The sequence below is a fragment of the Aspergillus nidulans genome, chromosome II, assembly GCF_000011425.1.
Source record: "Aspergillus nidulans FGSC A4 chromosome II".
Classification (NCBI taxonomy): domain Eukaryota; kingdom Fungi; phylum Ascomycota; class Eurotiomycetes; order Eurotiales; family Aspergillaceae; genus Aspergillus; species Aspergillus nidulans.
This window is the reverse complement of record NC_066258.1, coordinates 2,906,201-2,928,910: the sequence shown is the minus strand read 5'-3', so window position 1 is coordinate 2,928,910 and position 22,710 is coordinate 2,906,201. Positions and strand designations below refer to the sequence as shown.

Sequence of the window (22,710 nt, the reverse complement as noted above, 5' to 3'; positions counted from 1 at the left end):
GATGATCCACGTTACGATTGATAGGAACATCAGAGGAACGGCGAGCTTGACGGAAGTTTATGGATCAAGGGATACAGGGTACGGAGATCATTTGTGAGCACCATTATTGGACCCAACGGGCGGAGGGGGGCATTGCCGCCTCTAGGCCCGCACCAGAGGCGTTTCTAGAAGGGATTGACACACCATCATCAATAGTATCGAGAAGATCAGTAACCATAGTGGAGAGCTATCAGGAGCGGTGGATTGGTGGTTGTTTGCACACGGAAATGAAGGAGATGAAAACTTATAGCTCTAGATAATTGCTGGCTACTTAACGGTCATGCATTAGCATGCCGTTGGTCCGGCGCTACCTGTCGCCACATGAAGCAAGTCTACGTCGACTAGCTGTATCTGACCAACAAAATGCTCTAAAGCGGTCAGGCAAGACCAACAATTTCAGGGCCGTCAGATCGAACAATTGACACGCCAGCTGAAGCTAGTTCGCGTGCGGTTTCCTCCCATCCGGACCCTGGTACCACACATTCGGTAGCGTCCTGCACAACATGGCTCCTAAAGCCTGCTTTCGCGGCATCTAAGGCCGTGTACTTGACGCAGAAATCCCCCGCCACTCCAACGACAAAAACATCCGTGACACCCCTGTCATGTAGAAAAGATCGTAGATCCGCATTTACAGACACTATTGCGGGGTCTTGGTTTCCGAAGGCATCTGCGAAAGCTGAATACATTTCAACGCGCGGATGCATACCCTTTGTCACGAATAAGTCAATCTTAGTAACATCGAGTTCGGGAATAATGTCGGCCCCGGGAGTTTTTTGGACACAGTGTACAGGCCAAAGCGTCTGTAGTTTGGTCTCCGCCTCTTTCCCCGCAGCTGGATTGGTCATTGTGATGCTACACTCAAAAGGACGATTGTTGGGTGACGGGTGATTAATCGCGAAAGAGATGTGGTCCGGAGGATGGTAATCTTGAGACGCTACACGAACCGCGAATCCAGGATGTGCCAGGAGTGAGTTTATCGTAGGAGCCAAATCCCGAGCTCCTTGAACAGCAAGAGAACCGTTCTATAGCGGAAGCAGACACAGTTAGTAACGAACAGGCGAGTACTGGATTAACGTGCGTGGATGGGATACCGGGGGACAAAAGTCCTCTTGCATGTCCACTACTATTAGTGCGGCTTTCATCTTGAGGGATTAGGCTGCGTACTGAAGGCGGGTCAGTAGCAAGGGTGGCGTTTAGCAGTCAAGCGCAGGGAACATGTCAAGTAAGTTTCAGCATGCTGGCGTCCAGATAAGTTCGACTCTTCATGTTATCTCTGGAATCGAGCTATCAAGCAGCACTATGGACCTTGAAGAAGGCTAGGACAAAAAAGGACTAGATAGCTGCTGACTCATCACAAGCGGCACAAAACTCCCACCACCATAACCAAAACCTCCCTCTTAAGTCTTCCCTACTCGCTACATCGGGGCTGCGGCCCTTACCTTTCAACCTCGTTTTAACACTGTAGTTTTACTCTTCCCTATCATGATAGGTTTCTCAAAGGTAGGCGGAAGTTTGACCCCCCCCCTCTTTTAGGCACAATTGCGTGATGATCTCTTATATATTGGAGCTGTCCTAGCTTATCATGCGGACAACCTTTATTACATACGCTTTTCATCTTTCTGATCCCCTACCACTCAATTCACCAGCACATATCCACGTCTGCTGTTGTAGCCTTGCTAATTACAAGTAGTCTTTTCAGGGACCACCGAGTGAACATACTTTCCAGCCTCCTTAGATCTTTGCGGAGAATATCTTCCATCTTGATCACAATCGTCACTTTAGGCTTCATATAAGGGTACTATACAAGATGGCCTACGACCCGCGATTAGCGGGAGCAGGAACTGCGGCCCAGGAAACCCCGGCACCTCCTTCGCCTACAGAGGCAGCTGTAACGACAGCTACTGCTCCAAGTGATAGCACTTCAAGCTCAACAGAGAAGACAGATTCATACAAGCTGCGCTTCTGCACTGTATGTGCATCAAACCAGAACCGCTCGATGGAGGCTCACCTGCGTCTATCCACCGCAGCGTCGCCATTCCCAGTAATTTCTTTTGGCACGGGTTCTCTAGTCCGCCTCCCAGGCCCCTCCATCACCCAACCTAATGTTTATAATTTCAACTCAACCTCCTACTCCCAAATGTACGATGAGCTCCTTTCCAAAGACGAGCGCCTGTACCGCAATAACGGCATCCTAAACATGCTCGACCGCAACCGCAACGTCAAGTGGGGCCCTGAGCGCTTCCAGGACTGGGTGCCCGGTATGCCGCGGGTAGACCATGTTTCTAAAGGTGACAAGGGCGCACTCGGGACTGAGGGAGGCGTAGTAGACGTCATCATCACCTGCGAGGAGCGCTGCTGGGATGCTGTCGTCGACGATCTTTTGAACAAGGGCTCCACGCTCAACCGGCCTGTGCACGTGTTCAATGTGGATATCAAGGATAATCACGAAGAGGCTCTTGTAGGCGGGAAGGCCATTTTGGAACTAGCTACGCGGCTGAACGAAGTCGCCACCCAGGAACAAAAGGCTCTGGGCTCAGGTGGATGGGAGAATGGGACGGGTGAAGCTCGGAGGAGCTTTGATGAGAAGGTTCCAGAGGTGCTTGGAGCATGGCAGGAGAAATGGCCTAATCTGCCGGCATTATGGACTTTGGCTTGGTTGTAGTCCGGTTGTTCTCATTGATGGCTACGAAAGTCGTGTTGCTACACATAAGCACAGCAATCAATGTTAATGAATCATTCTCAACTATATTAAATACACTTGTAAAGGAAAGTCATTCCTTTTGTTCTATACTAATAGCGGATACTCGTCAATCATGTCTCGTAAACGAATAGTACCAATCTCACCAAGAGTAACTACGATCCCGCTGCGGCGCCCGCCTCAGAAGCTTACTCAAGGAGTGCCTGCCTCCTCTCGCGATACCATCGATCAAGACAAGCCCTCCTCTCAGCCTGCGTCATGCTCTCAACAACAAGCGCAAATTCCGTCGCATTCGGGAACCCAAACCGTCTCGCCATGCTACAGAACTGGCGCTTCATCACGTCTTCCGGGGGATGGTACTTAAATGTCACCGGTCGGCCGTTTTTCTGGAATGTCGGAGCTACAACCGCACCGGCGACCTCATCTTGCGAGTCGCAGAAGACTTGGAGGTTGGCCAGGCTGTCATCCTCAGCTAGCTGAGCTTGGCGGCTTAGTTGTTCCTCGACTTTAGAAGAGCCGACAACTTCGTTGTTTAGATGTGTATATTCGACGCCTGCGCCGGCGAGGATAGCTTGGATTGGGTCGTGTTTGGATGGAGTTGTGGATTGTTGCCGGTGGGGAAAAATAACTTCGTCGTCTGTTTCGCCTCGGATTCTGGCGGCAAGTTGGCTCATGGCTTCATCATCGTCGTCTGGATTTCTACTCCAGGAACCGTCCTCGGAGCCCGCTTCTTCCAGTTCCAGTTCGATATCCATGACCTGTACGCCGGCTTTACTTTCGGCGATATTGGTCTTGTTGACGATATCACGCAGCACAATGTTGTCGTTTTGGTATTCGAAAATGTTCTGGAGGCCAAAAATCTCACCTTTCTGGTCTTTCTTTTCTTGCACGCCCTTGAAGTAGCGTCGCTCGGAGCTGGCGTTGTATCCAATGTTCGCTTGTTGTTGCTTATAGATCTGCCGGGCATAGACAATCTCTTCAATAGTACCGGCGGATATGAGGCGAAAGACCTCTACATTGCGTGTCTGGCCTATTCGATACGCCCGATCCTGGGCTTGGAGATCGTGGGACGGATTCCAGTTAGGATCAACGATTACGACCTTGTTTGCTGATGTGATATTCAGCCCAACTCCGCCAGCCCGTGTGGAGATCAAAAACACGAATTGTCGCGGATCGGAGTTGAACTCGTCGACAACCTTGGCCCGGGTTTCATAGGTCATCGATCCATCCAGGTAACTGACGTTGTAGCTTGTATGGTTGAAAAGCATCTGTAACATCTTCAGGAGGCGGACACTGTGCGAAAACACAAGAACCTTGTCCCCATTCCCGTGCCACCATTTCAGAAGTTTCCTGAGGACTTTCCACTTACCGCAATATTCAGCATCAGCATAGTTGATTATTGAATCTCTCGTGCGATATAGCCTCTCCCACTCATCAGGCACCGCAATCTCCAGCATCTCCTTGTCCTTTTCCTGCTTCTCAAACGAGTCCGTGCTCTGTGGAATGAGGATAGCAAGATGATTGCTCAGCTTCTGCAGGATTTGCATAGCTGGAAACACGTAAGTTTGCCAACGCCTGCCTGAGGGTAAATATTGATGGCAGCACCACCCGGCCTTCCTCCCGGAACCACAGTCGCATTTATTGGTCGAGGTCTTAATGTAATGGATGATATCACTGTCTAAAAGTCTCTCATATGCTTGTGCTTGGGTATCGGTAAGAGGACAAAAAACGACGCGATCGATTTTCTTCGGAAGCTGGTCGGCAATCAACGTCTTCATCCGCCGGAGGAAAAACTGAGGAAGAAGATTCTCCACGAGTTTTTTGGCTGTCACACGGGCTCGTCTTAGTTGCTGTACTGTAGCATCATGCGACTGACCGATCTTCAACGGCTCAGAGACGTGACTCTTCCACGTCGTCACAGGACCCATTCTACCCGGGTTCGTCCAGTTTAACAAGGTCCAGAGCTCCTCGTACCTATTTTGAATGGCGGTGCCGGTCAAGCCAATACGGCACAGTGCATTGATGTCATTCATCGCCTTTGTGGTCTCTGAGCTTCTCTCCTTGATGGCATGGCATTCATCTGCAATGACACAATCCCAGTCAACCATGTTCACAGCATCCCTATTCTTCAGGTATGTGCTGTATGTTGTAATTAATATTTCAACGCGTCCGGATTTTGCAGCGTGAAGAACTAGGTCCTTATTGCTCCCTTGATAGGCATCGAAATGCCACCATCCCCAACGGGACATTTCTGACTTCCAGTTTTCAATCAAAGTCCCAGGGCAGATAATGAGCGTCCGCGGATACCACAAATCTCCTTCACTCCTTCGCATCTTTCTCATCCTCTTGTCGTCTCTTTCGTCTCCTGTCTTCCCGTACGCCGCAGTGAGGAAGGCAATCACCTGAACTGTCTTCCCCAAACCCATATCGTCTCCAAGGATACCCCCTTTCTGGTAAACAAACAGCTGATGCAAAAATGCAGCACCTTCCACCTGATAAGGACGAAGCCACTGGGCAATGGGCGCTGGAATTACTCCCAGGGAACAGGGTAGGCTGATATCTTTATATTCAGCGCAAGGCTTGATGCCAGAGAACGCTGGTTTCCTACGAAGGTAGTCTAGCTGCTCATCATCAGAGAAGTAGACATGGTCATAGCTTGGAGGTAGTTTCAGACCAGCGTCCTGTAGATGCTCCAGCCGCCGGTCAAATTGAAGCCGACGCTTCTGTAGGTAGTCAGGAAGGGTATCCTCCATCAAGTCATCATCAGATAACACTTCTTCTTTGTAATCACGAAGATATGTAGGCCGAAACCCTCTGACTTCCTTCTTCCTCGGTACTCGGCCAACGAATGTGTCTTTTGCTGCGGCTTTGCTTGATTTGTTCTTTGCTACAGCTGTCGAGGTTCGCTTTCGTTTCCGGGATTTGCGATTCTTAAACTCTTTATAGACAGCTTCCCCTTCGTTGAAGGAGTCATTGTCGCTGCTTTTTCCGTCGGTAGCGTGGTCTACTGGAATCTTTTGATCAGGAGGGGACGACTTGATGCGGTGCGTTGATGCAAGCGTGGAGCGGGAGGGTGAAGGAGATGGTATCTTCACTTTCGGCTTGATACTTTCAGGCTCGGGGGAGGGGTCTGGTAGAACTCAGTCAGCTTGCTGCTGGTGTAAAGGCGCTGAGAAGCATACGCGCGTGAGTAGTGTCATGATCCTTCTCTGAAGGCGTCGAATTGGTATCGTCGTCAAAAGAGCAGACTGTGACCGTGTCTAGGTCGTCCAAGTCATCAGTAGAGACCATATCCAATGCATATTCTAAATTTGAACGGAAACCACGAAATATCAGCAGATTATTAGAATAAAGGCAAGGGGTTGATGGCGGAGGAATAATGCAGAGAGGGCGATAAGCGATAAGAAGCTGCTGGGATCAAATTTGTCGCGGAAAAGTTGGCTTCCTCTCACCCTTTGGACTTCACTCCTGCGGTCGAACAACTTGCAGCATAATTTGGTACTGTGCCTGTTAAACTTCTTTTTACTGGATATATACACATTATTTCACGGTTCCCTTTCTGCGATCATCAGGTTCTTCTACGAATAGCAGTTACACCGGGTGCGGGGAACAATCATTCGAGCTCAGCACAATTAAATCAGACCGCATTTGAGGACTTCATAACGAGAATTGACTAATCGCTTATAATGCCTCTCGATACCTCTACAACATACCCTCTCACGAAACTGCGTCTTGACGGTCGGCGATGGAACGAGCTTCGGCTACTTCAAGCACAAATATCCACGAACCCGGCTAGCTCAGGGTCATCCTATTTGGCAATGGGAAATACAACCATCCTATGCTCAGTACACGGCCCTGCAGAAGGGCGTCGAGGCGATGCGACCGGTGGCTCTGCGGGTTCTTCAGGAGCAGTGGTGGAAGTCGATGTGAACATCGCAGGGTTTGCGAGCGTCGACCGGAAGCGACGAGCAGGCGGGAGTGATAGGTAAAAACATAGACCGAGATACGATCGACCTCTCGAGACCCTGCTGACCTGGCTTGATTCGACTAGACAATCCGGCCGCATTGCGTCAACATTGCGTTCCGCTTTCCAATCGCACCTTCACACATATCTGTACCCACATAGTACAATCAGCATTCACGTCTCTGTTTTGTCGTCGGACGGCTCGGTTCTCGCCGCCGCAGTCAATGCCTGCACGCTGGCACTGGTGGACGCCGGGATACCGATGCCCGGGTTGCTGTGCGGATGTACAGCAGGGATGAGTGGCAGTGCCTCGACGCCAAGAGATCCGATGAACGACACCCTGGACCCTTTGTTGGATGTCTCCTTACCGGAAGAGCAAGAGCTCCCATTCCTTACTGTTGCAACGACCTCGGCTCCTGCCGTTATGACAGATGGCGATGAAGATGACATGAAAGTCTCGATGCTGACAATGGATTCAAAAGTGCATTACAGTTATATCGAGACGATGCTGGCTGTAGGCGTGGATGGGTGTAAGCAGGTCCGTGAAATCCTCGACAGTGTGATCAAAGGATCGAGCCGGAGGTGATGTGGCTTTGTTGTTTTTCGGCTATACGTAGCATGCATGTTACCTACTTTTACTCTGTACATCAATGATCAGCGCTGGATGTCTCAATCGATCCGACAACTTGCAGCCAAAAATAAAAATCTCCCAGACCTCGTGGTTAACTCGAGTAGTACAGCCTTTGACGTCGGGCTTTAGTGTCCTTGACCACGGCTACTACCACCACGATCACCACGTTTACGATGGGGACAGATGGACCCTGGCCATAGAGTGTCATGCAATGAGGCCAGAGCCACTCGCTTCTCTCCTTTGGTGGGTTTAACTTGGCCTAACAATTTAGCTCCAGAAAATGTGCTCAATCTTGCGCAGCAACAGAGCCACCCGATTGGCTTATCGTGCATCCAGTTCCAGCCTATCCATTCATCTTATATTATAGCCCAGGCAGATCCAGCCTTCTTTACTGAACACTACTAGAGACTGCCTTTTATTGTCGTGCCTATATTTACTAATTCTTCGGCGAGACTGTCTCCAGCTCTAATTCGGGCCACCACCGCAATTTGATCAGGCCATGCAAATAAAGGCCAAACAGAGCTAATACGCCGATTTGGAGGTCAACGAAGCAGGGTAGGGCTTCCCCGGGCTATGTACTGCGCTCGCTGCATTGTGTTGTCAATTGTGGCACCGTCAACCCTGCCCACTGTTTATATGTAACCCAGCGCCCACTTCCCAGTCAATCTTCTTCTCTTTCTCTCCATCTCCTTGGACTGCAGGATTAGCATCACGTTGACTTTTCCTCACGAACCAGGCCTGAAACGAAACATAGCTATCTGTGCTGAACATCCGTTCCACCCGTTACACCAAAAGCATAAGCAACAAACGACATTAACAAGATGGACATGGACATGGGAGGAATGGATATGGGGAGCAGCGATAGCGGAGCCCAGTGTGTCATCTCGGTACGCACCCTTCATTGAATTCATCAGAGCGTATCGAAGCTAACCCGCTGCCAGATGCTGTGGAACTGGAATACCATCGATTCTTGTACGAGCCTTACTTCCCACCAGGACAAAGTAGAATAGCAATGGATTTACAACATAAAAACAGGCTTCCTTGCCCGCAGCTGGCACATTCGCTCGCGCGGCATGTTCGCAGGCTCTTGCATTGGCGTCATCTGCCTCGTCATAGTCCTCGAGTTTCTGCGCCGCATCGCCCGCGAATACGACGCCTTCATCATCCACCGCGCCCAGATGCGTGCTCAATACCTTGTACCCTCCGCGCAAACCCAACCTGGTGCAGCCACCCCATCACCAGCCTCGGAATCTGACAGCGCAATTGGCATTGGCAATAACGGAGCCGGGGCCCATAAGACTCCTGCCAACACCTCGACGGCACCAGCAGCAGCCTCTGGGCCCGGTTCAGCAGCACCCTTCCGCGTCCGTCCAAGCCTTATTGAACAGTTTATCCGTGCGCTGCTGCATATGTTGCAGTTTGCGGTCGCGTACTTTGTGATGTTGCTGGCAATGTACTTCAACGGGTACATTATTATTTGTATCTTCATCGGAGCCTTCCTGGGCTCGTTCATCTTCTCGTGGGAGTACATTGGGGGTGGAATTAAGGAGTACGTTGACCTTATTGCCCTCGCTGCCCCGTCTTTCTCTGCTATCTCTTTGGCTTCAAATCAAACGATTCGATGTCAGTCGAGATAGCCGAGACCTGAGCCTTAAGAATTATCGCTAACGGAGCGTTAAACAAACAGGAACGACGCAACGGCTGTTACGAAATGCTGCGGTTGATGTTTCACATACGCATATAATTCAGATCCAATAAGCCATACCGATGGCAACCTTTCCTCTAGAACAAGGAGGACTTTAGTTCTCATAATAGTCATATAATAGCTAAACACCTTTTACCAAAGTAAATAGGCAGTTGCCGATACTGCAATGTCGCTAATGAGCCACGAAAATTCGCCATGACTGTACGGTTATCACTGTAGATAGAGGTTAATCTTATAAGGCCGCCATATTGTTCTCCAAGCGAGGAGTCCGTATCGTAACCACTGGTAGTTTTGATAAGCTAGAACACACGTCGAATGATATCCATGGGTACTGGAAACTTAGGCCTGGATGTCAGGGCTAAGAAAGAAACAGTAACGGAACACCATATAATTCCGTAAAGCGGGGTTCAACGACTGCTCCATTCCTTCAACCACAAAAGACAACTACAGTGCAATGACCACAAGCAAAGACATGAATCCATCACGAGTGAAAAACTGGTTATATCGACGCTCTAAATTACACTGGCCTGGGAAAGGGCTATATTGTACCATGGCCTCACAGCGTAACCAAGTTGCGACAGCTGCAATCAGCTCATATCCGCAGGAATTCCATTTAAGCTAGATATTTCATTAAACACGTTCACGCTGTTTACAGCTCACCGCAGTTGACAATGGTAGGCTTGACATTGGAGCGGGGAGCACCGGACTGGCTACCGAGAGACTCAATCTCCTTGACAACGCTGTAGGACTCCTCATCAGCAACCTCACCGAAGACAACGTGCTTGCCATCGAGCCATGAGGTCACAACGGTGGTGATGAAGAACTGGGAGCCGTTGCTAGAGCAGGGTGTTATTAGTTTGTTTTGTTACCGTAGTGAGTGTAGGAAAACGTACGTGTTGGGGCCAGCGTTAGCCATGGAAAGGAGACCAGGCCTGCTGTGAGTAATCTTGAAGTTCTCATCGGCAAACTTGTCGCCGTAGATGGAGCGACCGCCAGTACCCTGTAGTGCTCATAGTTAGCCTTCAGAACAAAAGATCCGCGAGAATTGCAGGAACAAAGAGGACTCACGTTGCCACGAGTGAAGTCACCACCCTGGAGCATGAAGTTAGGGATAATACGGTGGAAGGTGGAGCCCTTGTAGCCCTCCTTCTCAGGCCTCTTGCACAGCTCCCGGAAGTTTGCAGCGGTCTTGGGGACAACGTCGTCAAACAGGTTGAAGATGATGCGGCCGGTCTTAGGCGCTATGGCATGGCAAAACAACCGTTAGCAACAAGCAATTGACCAGTAAGGGCCGAATTAGTCATGAAAAGAGTAGGTTTGAGAGCCGGCGTGCGAGCAACGGATGCGGGGGCCGACATCCATGTGAGAAGGAGGGGTAAATATTATGGTGGTATGCTTGCGCGGGACTTACCGCCGGTGCCGAGAGGAGCGTACTGGACGTCGAAGAAAACCTGAGGAGCCATAGCTGCAGAAGACTGGTGGAAGCCACGGAAAGAGATGAAAGAGGATTGACTGCAATTGAAGACGGAGGAGAGGGGACGAGAAGAGAAGGACGAGAAAGGTGGGGTTATTGTCGACTTGAGGCTTCGGGCGAACATTGTTGCTGGAGGGGCACTATCCGGGTTAACTCGGCCGCCGTCTGTGCTCTAGGTACGTCAGTCAAAGTGCGCCAAACACGCAAGTTCAGGAAGTGCAACGAAGAAATACAATCACTCTTCGGGCGGCTCGGCTGCCCAAAGAATTGAAGTAGAATACATTGTTTAACAGCTGTAATGAAGGCTAATCTGATGAACTGGCATGGAGGACTCACATTGAATAATCAGGATTTGATAATTAGTAAAGGGATCGGTAAGTTGCAGAGCTGCGGATTGCTGCAAACGCAGGAGCTTTCGAATCAACCCGAAAATAGTATGGTACTGAAAGATATTGATTATATAATAAAATAAGAGAGATGATCGTACACTAAAAGTACAGAGGTGAGAAAGAAAGCCGGTATCCTGCTGGAGAAAGCAACGCAAAGGCTCAAAGGTTTGGCCTGGGCCTGGCTGGCTTTTGTAGCTTCCCAGACTCATGGGCACGTGATCCCGGTTCATGCCTGGGCCAAGCGGGAGGTAAAGGATGAAGATCAGAGAGACTTGGAAGTAATGGGAAAACAAAAAAGGAATATATAGATATAAAACGGAAGGAATATGATAGAATATATAAGTCTAATTGCAGGAATAGAGACAAAAGGACGGATTCTGGCGTCCATGCGGCACTTAAAGGACCGGAAAGAAGGAGAGAAGACGCTAAACATAGAAGTACAGAAGCTAGAGCCTCAAAAAAGAAAAAGAAAAGAAAAAAAAAAAGCATAAAATACAGCTCATGAAGCTAAAGGGGAATAGATCGAAGATACAGGGTCGTAACCACCAAGTCTAACTTTTCGTTCCACATAGGTGCTCATTTCATGCATGATCAGTGCGAAAATATTCGAAACCGCAAGTTCGAGTTGTTGGCGCTGACACAGATGATGTTATATCGGTTTTGCTGGGCATTGAAGAAAAAGAAATGAAGATATAAGCGAGCATAAGTATGGTGGCCATGCACCGGCTAAACAACGTCTATCGGAAGTCATCGTCCTCGGCGTCGCCATGATCAGTCGAGTCCAGCCGCTGAACCAGATCCTTGGTCTCGCGCGCAATTTCAAAGGCAATAGGTGGTAGCTGGTTCGTGAAAACGCAAAGCTGTCCAGCATCAGTTGCACCCTCGCCCTCAGCAGCAGCACTGACAAGACGGCTCCTTTGGTATTCAAGAGTTTCAATGCTAGCGCCGGCACGTTGCCGAAGAGCCGGAGCTGTCTCCGGCCTGCTGATAAGGTGTTCTGTAGATGAGGACACATTCGTGACTATTGAAGCGATAGCCGAGACATGGGTGCGAATTGTGGTCATGCTCTCCTCTCCACGGATGCTTGCAACCAGAGATTGAATTGACTGGACTAGCCCGTCGGCTTGATCCTCCACGTAAAACTGGTATCAGGAAGGCAAATGGTTAGAATCTGAACAGTAGGGCCAACAATGAAGAACAATTCACTCACCCTGAGCTCCTGAAGTTCGTGGTTTTCTTGTTCCACGGAATAACCATTTTTCAAGCCGTTGGGGACATGCTCTGACTCAGGAGGGGGGCTCATGGCACTATAGATAGATCCATTGCTCAACCTGCTCTGGCTAGGAGCCACACTGAAGTAGTCGGGTGATTTCATCTGCATGAACTGCTCCTCGTCATCGTCATTCAATTCGTCAGCCGGAGTCGGCCGAATCTTCACCATACGAATCAGCTCGATAACAGCAGTAGACATGTGTGAAGCTGCAGCATCCAGGAGAGAGATGGGAGATAGACCATTCGAACTGGCAAAATTTTTGGAGGCTGTGATTAGATTATTCGCAGTTGCAGAGACTTTGCGTGTAGCTTTAGCACGTTCAGCTGAATCAGAGGATTTGGAAAGTTGGACATCTTGTAAGAGATGGCGAACAGAGATCACAACGGCATTGATCTGCTGCATAACATGGCGATGATCGTCGGATCTTGCGACGCGAAGGAGCTCGTCAATGGAAAGTTGGAACTTCGTGACATGGACGTCTTTGATGAGGCCATCATCGTGCAGGAATTCGTTGTCTTTCGCGACGGTATTAACATCGGAACGTAGTTCTGGGATGCCAGCAGAGGATGCACGAAGGTGCCGCAGTTGTGCCTTGGCTTTGGCATATCGGCCCTTCCAGGTAACCAATTCGTCTTCCAATCTGTGGACCTCTTCTGATAATCGCTCTTCATGCTCCAACCTTGAGTGGCTCTGTTCCGACAGCTCTCTCATCTCCATCAAAAAGCCAGCAGCCTCCCGTCGAACTTCTTCTGTCACCTGGCGTTGCTCCTGTAGCTCAGCTTGCAACTTCTGGTGTCTGATCTCGAGGTCAGCAAATTGAGCCTGCAGCTCGGCGTCCTCGCCTTCGTGCCTCGATGTCCCTGAAAGCTGGGCTTGAAGATCCCTTTCCATGACCTCATGTTCTGCCCGAACCTTCTCAAGCTCAAGCTGCAAAGAATTGTTTAGGTCTTCTGCTTTGTGTATTTTATTCTCAAGCTCGGATTTGATTTCATCCCACTCTTGTCGCTCGGCATTGCTTATCTGTGTAACTCATTAGCAAATCAAATAGCATGCCACCACTTGAAGGCTCACCTGTGACTTATCCTGATCTTCCTGGTATTTTGCGAGTTCCTCCTCTTTTGCTCTGAGCAACTCCTCCAACTTGCCCACTTCCTGCCGGTCATGCTGATACTTGTCGATTTCTTCGTCCTTTGTTTTGAGTAACTCTTCCAGCTTGCTGACCTTCTCCTGCAGCGTTGACACTTGTGATTGCGTTTCTGCCAGCAGCTTTCTTTCTCCATCACCAATTGTTGTTCCAGTCCCGCGCCTACTCCGTATAAATGAATCCAGAGCAAAGGCGTCACTTCTCGAGTCGTAATCGTCTTCTGTGCCAGCCGCATCATCATCATCTTCCACCATGGTGCTCTTGTTGGGAACAATAGTATTGCTCTGGAAGGATTTGGCCATTGGTCCCTCACCATTCATACCCGCTCCGCTGAGAGACATTTTCCGAGGAGGATACATCGGACTTCCAGGAGGCCCACCAGAAGGATAGCCCCTTCCCATTCGAGGCGGCCCTCGCGATTGGGAACGTCGACTATTCGGCGGTGGAGGGTAACCTCCAGGGCCAACCCCATTGGGCGGAGGGCGGCCCCGAAGGCTGGGCGCAGGACTAGCTCGGCGAGATTCCCTCGTAGGGAATTGGGGAAAACGCCGTTCTAGTTCATTAAAGACATCGGAAGCGAGATCCCTAAAGCGTTGATGCTGCAGCGAGGCAAGCTTCTGGCGCGCTTGATTGCGCTTTTCGTGGAAATCGCTTCGCGGCGGGAGAAAAGGTGGAACTTCGGGGCGAGGTGGTCGATTAGGAGACGGCATAGCCTGCTGCCGCCGGAGTAGCTCGTCATAAACATCAGTGCTGAGTTCATGAAACTGTGTTGGCGAGAGCCGTAGCAGTTTGTCCTGCGCTTTGCTTGACTTTCTGTTCGACCGCTCGTCCCGATAACTCGTATATAGAAACCTTCTTAATGCGGAATAATGCTGCGCCAGGATCTCCTCCACCTGTCGCTGTCGCCTGCTACGCTGATCGCCCAATGTGCCATCGCTAGATCTCGCAGCAATGGAGTTGGGCGGAGATGGGTTGCCCGAATCGCTCAATTGCGATGAGCCATTTGGCAGGCCGGCACTGTTGGGAGGCGCCGGTATCCCAGAGGTAGGAGGCGTCGCCAAATTGCTGCGAGTCGAGAAGGTTGGCGAAAAAGGCGCATCCGACTTCTGGTACTGATTAAGCCCTGACCAGTCACTTCCGTCTACGGAGACGGGCGACATGGTCCCTGATTGACCATTCATGAAGCCAAGCAACGTTATCCAATATTACCACCCTCGCGAAAGCTGCTGCTAGAAAAGTGTCGTTCCAATCCACCAATAGATCGCGTATTTACTCATATACATCCAATTCGAAGCGATGGCATGAGAAGGGAATCGATTACGAGGATAGCGGCACCGTTGGAACTCGAAAGATGATAAGTCTCTGATTGTAGTTGAAAAGAAAACGAAGAAACGCCAGAATTATGGCGCGAGAATGTAATTCCAGGCGGCAAAGGGACCAAGGCGAGATAGCGGATGGGAAGGGGGTTGCGAAACGGACGGGTCGGGTTAGGTAGACGGCGAGGTAGAGAACGAGACTCGCCGGTTCGAACAAGGACGCAAAAAAGCGTGGTATAAAGAAAAGAATTAATGAATAAAAAGAACAGAGAATGAAGAAGGATAATCCGTCTGTCTAAAGATGGGAGTCTAGAGTCCGAAGGAGTGGAGGACTGACGGAGGCGAGACCGCGACTCCCGAAGGTTTGAGGGGAGAGATCTGAGACAAAAAACGAGCGAGGAGCTGGAGAAGAAGCAGGACCCCGATCTCAGGTAACCCGACACTACTACTGACTGAGATGAAGAGAATGCCAACTCTTCATAAAAAGGGGATCAGCACTCATTAGTATTCCCACACGGCGCTCTTGGAAATTAATGCTCGCCAGTTCTCCAACGAATCAATGGCCTTGAAAGGGGGGGAAGGCCTTTGATACTGCTGGGAGCGTGCCCAGTGCGAGTGTGACCTTCACAAAAAGTAACTCTGACTCTGTCAGGTCTATCTCTTCCTTCCCCTCCCCTTCTTGACATTCCAATGCAGATTCGAGCTGTACAATTATAAAAGCCGGGTTCTTTATCCTGTCATCCTCTTTCCATTCCAGCAATGCATTTCAACCATTTCTTTGGAATGGAATCCAGCTCCCAATCACCTGAAAGTTCGAGCCGTCGGGACCGTTTAGTGCGGTCCTTAAGTGGCCAATGTGGCGGTGCGGCTTGGGGGCTGGTTTCCGCTAATCCCTCCCACTCCTGCGAGCTACGATTTAAGGGCCACGAGCTGTCTTGTTAGACTTTCTATACCCAGAATCATTGGCGTAGGATTGCAATAATGGATTTGCGAGAAAGTCTTCACAAGATGTACCTGGAAGCGTATCAGATCTCCAGGAAGCTGTCTGCAATCACTACTCCGTACGCTGAAATCTTGCCCCAGCGGCTCGTCTATTCCAAGCGGCCAGACTCTACCTTCGGAGCACTCTCCACCCCTTTCGAAGCCACCGCTCCACATTCTCTTGCTCCCGCTTAGTTCAGGAGTCTATGCAATTTCTACGAGTCCACACCACTGACATATGCTGGCAAGGATGAATTATTATTGCTCGGCGAAGTTGATTCGACTAGTATATGTATTATTCATACACATGTTATTATCCATACATTGCAAACAATCATCTTCAGATGTAGTCCGACGAACAGCTGCCCTTGTGCAAAGAGCGACTGCTCGTCTCCTTTGCTTTTTAGTATATCTCTTGTTCAGGTCAATCCGTAGCGCAGTTCTATGTATATGCCCAGACTCCAGTATATTCAATAGACTCCCAAAAAAAAATGAGGCTGACCATATGATTCACGGTCGCCGTAAAACCCACATGTAAAAAAGCTCAGAAAATGTGTGCCGGAAGTGGAAGAAGTCCGGGTGAGCGAACCGAATGAGGGACAGTTAGTTCCAGAATGGCCGTCGTAAGAAAGCCTAGTCGCATCGTATTTATCGTAAAAGGTAGGAAGGAGAAAGGCATGCACTCATGATATCTATCTTGAAGACGTCATGGACAGTCCCCGCGTAGCACCAACAGCCGCTGAGACCGGGGTCGCTGACCGAGTGGGAGCGGCACTGCGGTTGTGGGCCATGTGCGCTCTGACAAGATGTCCAGCCGCAAGCGCAGAGCATAGACTCAGTTCGCCAGCAAGCACTGCGGCTGCCACAATACGAGCCAGCTGACGCGCGTTGTCGCCGGGGTTGGTGGGGTGAGAGCCACGGACGCCTAGTAAGTCAAGCATAGCACCCTGCGCTTCGAGGATAGTACCACCACCGATAGTGCCAACCTCAATTGAAGGCATAGACACAGCGATCTGAAGATTGCCATTTGTACTAAAACGTGGTTAGCGCCGACCAGGAGAGAAAGACATCAAAGTATACTACTTACTTCTTCATCGTGGTAATGCAGCTGCTGCTCTCCACATTTTGCGCGGGGTCTTGACCAGTTGCGAGAAAGATTGCAGTAACAATGTTTGATGCGTGAGCGTTGAATCCGCCCAAGCTACCTGCCATTGCACTGCCAATCAGATTCTTGCTAGTGTTCAATTCCACCAAGGCATCAACATCACTCTTTAGCACATTGCGCACAACATCACCGGGGATAATAGCCTCAGCCACAACTGATTTGCCGCGGCCGTCAATCCAGTTGAGAGCAGCTGCTTTCTTGTCGGTACAAAAGTTGCCAGACACAGAGATGGTGGCCATGTCGTCGAATCCACACTCTGTAGCCATGACATGGAGTGCTTTCTCAACGCCTTTCGAAATCATGTTCATACCCATGGCATCGCCAGTAGTCGTCTTGAACCGGATATACAAGTAGGTACCGGCAAGGGCAGTCTTCAGGTGCTGCAGTCGAGCAAAGCGGCTGGTAGAGTTGAATGCTGCTGTCATGACGCTCTTACCCTCCTCGGAGTCGAGCCAGACCTTAGCTGCAGCTGCGCGTGCAAGTGTAGGAAACCCGACACAGGGACCGCGAGTCATGCCATCGCCAGTTAAGACAGTCACTGCACCACCACCAGCGTTAATAGCCTTGGCGCCTCGACTGGCACTGGCTACCAAAACACCTTCAGTTGTTGCCATGGGAATGAAATAGCTTTGACCATCAATAACAAGGGGACCGGCAACTCCAAGAGGCAGAGGCAGGGTGCCAATAACGTTCTCACAGCAAGCACCATGGACAAGCGCATAATTGTAATCCTTATAGGGCAGCTTAGAAGTTTCCAAAGAGCTGGTGACTGCAGAAGTTGCGGGGGTCCTCGATACTACAGCCCTGCGGATTTTGACTGCCCGGGTGAAGGCATCAACACGGCTCATAAGTTCCTCATTTTCCAATGACTTCTCCAGAGCATATCCAGGAAGTTTGCCAGAGAGTGAAAGTTCAATCAGCTCCTCATCGCTAAGGTAGGCTGCCTTTTTCGCTTTTAGCATTGCCTCACATTCCTCCATGCTCCTCTTAGGGCCAGCGTTCAAGTCGATTTTGGGATAGACCTTTGGCTTGGCCGGTTCCTTAGGAGCGGGGGCGGCTTGTGGTTCCTTGATGCTCCATCTTGCGGCGTTAAATAGATAGCCGTTGAGGACTATGCTCAAAGTCAACACTGCAATGATCCACTTGCTGATAACTGGGTCCTCAATGCTCTTCAAAACGCCGTTGAGGACGTGTCCGCCCACAGCATCCAGAAGCTGGTCGGTATATTCAATTTCAATAGACTGGCTCTCTCCCAGCTTAGCATAATGCACCGACGGATACTCAAGTTTGTACTTGATGGGCGGGACAACTGTCACTAATGTCTCCAACTTCTGGCTTTTAGCGGAAACGTAGATGGCATCCAGACCGTTCTCAGCAACCTTGAAGGGATCTATCGGTGTAGGCGAGAAGACATTGCAGAGAGGTGACAAGCTCGAATTCCGGAAAGGGATTGCAGTCATATTCACCACGTTGACCAGCACAAAACCCCCGACCATCAAGAACTTGAAGCGGCGAACATTGTTCGATTTGATTTTCCGTCCAAAAACACTAGCGTCATCTGCGTCGCTATTGTCCGATCCGGCACCAAACCAATCATTGCTCGAGGCGACCTTTTCGGCAACACTCTGCGTAATACCATCTTCCTCCAGAGCCTTGCGAAGGGTCACATGGCGCCTGATACGTGTGATCTCAAGCTTAATGCAGAGGATAGTCGTGTAGAAGGTGAAGAGCAAAAGGCAGTCGAAGAAAAGGATCCAAGCAGCGAGGAAGCAAAATTGTCTCAGACCGCCCTGAACTCCAGAAGCAGCTCCTGCAATAAGAATGGAGATTTCGATACAGTAGTCTCGAATAATCTCGAAACCCTGTTCTCGGATTGCGGTCTGAATCGAATCCTGAATAGAACTGGGAGTCGAAGTCGCTGAACCTTGGCGTTTCTTGTCGATCGACGCACTAAGAACTGCCCTGGTGAGAATAATCGGCTTTTCAAACCCAATTGTCGTAACAAGGAACGGGAGGCCCTCTGATAGAAGGAGAATGTTGATCGGAACGCCAAACTTCGTGGTAACGAGGAGACCAAACAGGAAAGCGAACATGCCCGAGAAAAGGACAGTGGTAGCAAGCCAAAACTTCGACCCCAACTGTTTCATAGAGAAGAACAGAGAGGCAAAGCTAAGATACATCGCAAGATAACCTAGAGTCATGATGATGATATCGATGGTTTCGGCATGCTATCAGTAGTTAGCAATCGGACATGTAGAGAAGCCCACGCAAGGGATACCTTGATCAAATCCACAAAGGAACTCCACGCATCCGACAGCCAGGAGCTGATGGTTCCATTCGGTCCACTGACCGGGCCGCGGGTAGCACGCATAATCCATCGTTTTTGTTCACCTTCGTCATCTTCAAGCGTCGGGTCAGGAAGCTCCTGGACCGCTCTCAGAAATTGAGGAACCTGGTCGAAAGGAAGGGTGAAGACAAGAGAGGAGTCGTGAGAGAATGGCGAGAAGAGATTAGGCGTATGAGGGAGAAGCTGAGCGGAGGCATTGGCGGGAACTGGGATAGCGTCGGCAGCAGGAGCGGTCGACGCGGATTTCGAAATAGAGTCCGGAAATATCAAAGTCGTCAAAGCAAGATGTTGGTCGACCTAAAAGCCGTTGAGATTAGATATGAGTTCAAACCTCCCTCTTTAGTTCAGGATTCCCCACCTTTTGGTCGTCCTGATTCAGTGAGTCCTCAACTTGCCACTTCCATGATGTGCCTTCGCCCAACCGGAGACTCCTGTTACCGAGGAGGAGCGAGTCAACATCCACATGGCCAGCAACATTGTTCGAATTTCTGAACGAATCGAATAAGCTGCCCTCAAGCAGGCCGACATATGTTGTACTCGCCAGAAGGGCGATCACGACGATTGTGTGGATAGGATGGATGCAGGCGCGACGAGAGATCGACTGCAGGCAGCCGGTAACCTGGCGCTTCAGCCAGGAAGGTTCAGCATCACTGCCTCCTTCTGTCCCAAACTTCCTCCGAATCAACACGGAAGCCATGATAGCTTACGAGGGGGAGGCGGTGTGAGCGTGGTACAAAGGTACGACTCGGAGTGCCTGAACAGATGCGCTGAGGCGGATGGGTCACACCGAGCGAGAGACCCTATCCGATATGTTCAATCGCGCAGGTCGTCTTTACAGCGGTTGGCAATAGATCAAGACCGGTTTTCGAAGTTCAATGACATGGGCGAGGAAACAGGAGGGTATATGTTCTGCGGATAAGGGACTTCGAGAAACCTGACATTTTTTGGCGTTAGCGAGTGATTTCCTGCAATGGGCCAGCCACTAGCAAGGAGCGGAGCGAGGCGACTAGGGAAAAGCGGCGACAACTACGAAAGGCGATGCAAGAGCCAATGCTGGGGCAGACATACCCGAAGACGCAACAATGTCGTGAGCGATATGTCGGTGTAAGACCAATAATTCAAAAAAAAAAAAATCACAAGAATCGCAGTCGCTGTTCCCAAAATCGATTGCCAACAGAACTGGTCTTCTTGATCTATTTCTACCGACGCTCGGGTCAGTCGAGTCGTCACAGCCACCGAGCCCCTGAAGCACACTCAACCAGAGCGAAAGAGCTTGAGCCACCCGTGACCCTTGGAAAAGAAATAGTTTTAAGTAAGCCGGCGAATTCTGCCGCCTAGAAAGACTTACGCTATTAGGAAGGAACAGAACTGGGAGCCAATGAGATGCCGCGCTGGGAGCCACAGCACTATTGCTTGAGATATGGGAAGGGAAGATCACCAGACCGGTGGTCCAGGTCAAAAAGAAGGAATCCTGGCGTAGGGTCCAGAGAAAAGGCAAGAGGGAGAGACGAAGAGAAAGAGAGAGAGCAAAGCAGAAAAGGGGGGGCCTCGGGGAGAATAAAAAAGCTGGCAGAATCGAAAGCTGGTTGCCGGTACTCGCCCAGACCAAAGCAGGCTAAGTGGGAATCCGAACCGACGGGCCACAGCTGTAACCCCCAAGCACTGCTACTACTACTGACGATCCCTCAGCCCAACCATCCCGGCCAGGATGTAGCATCCAAAGGGTTACGTCCCTCGCGGACTGCGGACTTTGTCGGAATGAGAGGCACGTCGCATTATTAAGGGAGGCTGAACTATGAACCTCAGCCAGCTAGTCAGCTCGGGAGGCGAATACTCTGTTGGCTGAGATGTTCAGCTAGACGCGGAGTAAGTTCCAAGGTTCGGTATCATAAATTACTCCGCCAAAGCAACCGAAACATCATTGTTATCTATGTACTCCGTGATACCTAGATACCGCAAAATTGGAGTGACAAAAAAGCAATTCCACTACGGAGCTGTCATCGGGATTCCTTTTCTGAGTGAGAAGCCAGTGGCTGCTGACGCTCAAGGGTTCTGTTGCATGTTGCATGAAGACGACCAATTCAGCCCAACAGTTCCGCAAGGCCGTTACCGAGTATATATCCAGTTACAAGGAAGTCTATAGTGACAAAGGTGCATAGTGCGAGGTATCGTTGTGCACAGCACTTTACTAAAAGCACTTGCTTATTACTTGATGTCAACTCTGCGACTTCGTTTATAGCGTGTGCCTGGGAAAAGAAATCTTCGACTCTTCTGGCCCTTACTTTGCTTCCTGAGCCTGCTGCGAAGCCAATAAGACCGCATTGAGCCCCTCCACAACGGAGTCCGAGAAACGGTTCCCGAAGCCTCAACGGAGTAAAGATAATCGCGTCGCTTGACTCGCTTCCACAGCCGAGCTAGATCAAGCTAACTCGGGAACAACGGGCACAAGAATGTCAGAAGCACGAAGGGTCCCGCATCTTGGACGATCCAAGCTGCATAATGCTCAGCATATTTGAACTGCAGTATAATGCAGAACTTAAACAGAAAGTAACTGACGTCGCTACGGAATACTGGATCAATGAATTCATCGTCTGTGGGACGCTCTACAACCTGGTGGCTACTGTGCACGGATAATGGCTCAATACCCACTTTTTTTAATCTAATCAATCAATCTCTCATCTGCGACACCGGAGCTTGGCCGTATCGATGATGTACTGGGATTTGCTTTCTAGTAAGAGTAAAGACAATTGTGTGGATAATAATGGAGGGAAAGAGTCGCCTCGATGGGCTCTAACGGTACGTACGTATTCGCTGTCACCATGGATTCCTAAAGGTCACGCAGACGGCTACGAGGAGAGTGGGAGGCGATTATGATTTCCGATTGTGTAGCTCGACAATACGATAGCCTGGACGTCATGCTCACTGGTCGAGGAACCGTTTCGTGGGGTTTGCAGAAACCGAGCGTGGCTGCAGTAGTAGTAGTGGCTTGTGGGATGAGCGTTGCGGATTGCGAAGATATATTATTTCTGTTGATAATAGAAACTCAGGGACGGCGGGCAAGCCAAGGTGAAAGAAGCCAGTGCTACTTTGGAAAGACAATCAAAGACCCAGTGTGTACTTTTACCACCTCTAGCCGTTGATACCTGGTGGTAGACTGGTTGAGGCCGCAGACGGGTCAGGTGAGACGAGCACTGGGAATTCTCGAAGTGAAGTACGAAGTAGACGCAAAACATTCAGCAACAACTGAGACCCAAAGTTATTTAATAATTGCAGCATTCAACCGGCAAACTCTATCCTTTATTTTCTCAGCTCCTCAGCGTGAAGCTAAAATTAAACACTCGGAGATTAAGGGTTTTCACGTTGCCGTTGCTTGTTTCCATTCGCGCTCTGGGGCCCTGCATCGAGCGCTGGCGGCGCTTAGATTCCAAGACTACGCACAACGTGCGGGAGTGTGCAGGCTCGACGTTCGTTCTTCAACCCACGCAGGGCGTTTCGTCTAGATGCGTCCCTCGATCGGCTTATGCCTTCGCCTACTTCAAGTAACATATCTTCCCAGCGCGGGTTATCGAACGCGGACTAGCCAA

General features: G+C 50.1%; 9 protein-coding genes across 9 annotated transcripts, besides 1 other annotated feature; 4 read left to right on the top strand and 5 right to left on the bottom strand.

Moving 5' to 3' along the window:
• Positions 1–22,710: part of a sequence feature (contig 1.61 483..865047(-1)) that runs on past both edges of the window.
• ANIA_03809 (uncharacterized protein) lies at positions 305–1,266 on the bottom strand. Its single transcript, XM_050611412.1, has 3 exons — positions 1,204–1,266; positions 1,118–1,147; positions 305–1,061 (listed from the first exon to the last, which is right to left on the bottom strand). The coding sequence occupies exon 3, from the start codon at positions 882–884 to the stop codon at positions 417–419; it is 468 nt and encodes a 155-aa protein (XP_050467444.1). The 5' UTR covers positions 885–1,061; positions 1,118–1,147; positions 1,204–1,266; the 3' UTR covers positions 305–416.
• ssuA (RNA polymerase II subunit A C-terminal domain phosphatase) lies at positions 1,767–2,701 on the top strand (the record flags this gene model as incomplete). The annotated part of the gene is made up of 2 exons (XM_050611411.1): positions 1,767–2,290; positions 2,354–2,701. Exons 1-2 carry the CDS (start codon positions 1,847–1,849, stop codon positions 2,699–2,701), a joined length of 792 nt encoding a protein of 263 aa, XP_050467443.1. The 5' UTR covers positions 1,767–1,846.
• On the bottom strand, positions 2,761–6,028 carry ANIA_03811 (putative DNA excision repair protein (Rad26L); the record flags this gene model as incomplete). Its single annotated transcript, XM_656323.2, has 2 exons — positions 2,761–5,867; positions 5,920–6,028. The coding sequence occupies 2 exons, from the start codon at positions 6,026–6,028 to the stop codon at positions 2,926–2,928; spliced, it is 3,051 nt and encodes a 1,016-aa protein (XP_661415.1). The 3' UTR covers positions 2,761–2,925.
• Positions 6,215–7,287, top strand: ANIA_03812 (exosome non-catalytic core subunit SKI6; the record flags this gene model as incomplete). The annotated part of the gene is made up of 2 exons (XM_656324.2): positions 6,215–6,722; positions 6,789–7,287. The coding sequence occupies exons 1-2, from the start codon at positions 6,424–6,426 to the stop codon at positions 7,285–7,287; spliced, it is 798 nt and encodes a 265-aa protein (XP_661416.1). The 5' UTR covers positions 6,215–6,423.
• Positions 8,023–9,163, top strand: ANIA_03813 (high-affinity Cu transporter CTR3). The gene is made up of 4 exons (XM_050611410.1): positions 8,023–8,219; positions 8,274–8,304; positions 8,368–8,881; positions 9,020–9,163. The coding sequence occupies exons 1-4, from the start codon at positions 8,154–8,156 to the stop codon at positions 9,054–9,056; spliced, it is 648 nt and encodes a 215-aa protein (XP_050467442.1). The 5' UTR covers positions 8,023–8,153; the 3' UTR covers positions 9,057–9,163.
• Positions 9,519–11,048, bottom strand: cyp4 (peptidylprolyl isomerase cypA). Its single transcript, XM_656326.2, has 5 exons — positions 10,848–11,048; positions 10,449–10,683; positions 10,106–10,278; positions 9,931–10,037; positions 9,519–9,873 (listed from the first exon to the last, which is right to left on the bottom strand). Exons 2-5 carry the CDS (start codon positions 10,633–10,635, stop codon positions 9,687–9,689), a joined length of 654 nt encoding a protein of 217 aa, XP_661418.2. The 5' UTR covers positions 10,636–10,683; positions 10,848–11,048; the 3' UTR covers positions 9,519–9,686.
• On the bottom strand, positions 11,638–14,477 carry ANIA_03815 (protein spaA; the record flags this gene model as incomplete). Its single annotated transcript, XM_656327.1, has 3 exons — positions 11,638–12,042; positions 12,111–13,193; positions 13,245–14,477. 3 exons carry the CDS (start codon positions 14,475–14,477, stop codon positions 11,638–11,640), a joined length of 2,721 nt encoding a protein of 906 aa, XP_661419.1.
• ANIA_03816 (uncharacterized protein) lies at positions 15,615–15,809 on the top strand (the record flags this gene model as incomplete). The annotated part of the gene is made up of 1 exon (XM_656328.1): positions 15,615–15,809. One exon carries the CDS (start codon positions 15,615–15,617, stop codon positions 15,807–15,809), a length of 195 nt encoding a protein of 64 aa, XP_661420.1.
• hmg1 (hydroxymethylglutaryl-CoA reductase (NADPH) HMGR1) lies at positions 15,873–19,823 on the bottom strand (the record flags this gene model as incomplete). Its single annotated transcript, XM_656329.2, has 4 exons — positions 15,873–16,646; positions 16,702–19,007; positions 19,058–19,423; positions 19,458–19,823. The coding sequence occupies 4 exons, from the start codon at positions 19,821–19,823 to the stop codon at positions 16,307–16,309; spliced, it is 3,378 nt and encodes a 1,125-aa protein (XP_661421.1). The 3' UTR covers positions 15,873–16,306.

Bases quoted from the DNA above. Each gene is read 5' to 3' on its own strand.
- ANIA_03809 (XM_050611412.1), bottom strand. From the start codon at position 884: ATGACCAATCCAGCTGCGGGGAAAGAGGCGGAGACCAAACTACAGACG.
- ANIA_03813 (XM_050611410.1), top strand. From the start codon at position 8,154: ATGGACATGGACATGGGAGGAATGGATATGGGGAGCAGCGATAGCGGA. The intron at 8,220-8,273 runs GTACGCACCCTT...ACCCGCTGCCAG, and splicing joins GAGCCCAGTGTGTCATCTCG to ATGCTGTGGAACTGGAATAC. The intron at 8,305-8,367 runs GTACGAGCCTTA...ACATAAAAACAG, and splicing joins CTGGAATACCATCGATTCTT to GCTTCCTTGCCCGCAGCTGG.
- cyp4 (XM_656326.2), bottom strand. From the start codon at position 10,635: ATGTTCGCCCGAAGCCTCAAGTCGACAATAACCCCACCTTTCTCGTCC. The intron at 10,279-10,448 runs GTAAGTCCCGCG...GCCATGCCATAG, and splicing joins CGCTCCTCTCGGCACCGGCG to CGCCTAAGACCGGCCGCATC. The intron at 10,038-10,105 runs GTGAGTCCTCTT...TGAGCACTACAG, and splicing joins GTGACTTCACTCGTGGCAAC to GGTACTGGCGGTCGCTCCAT.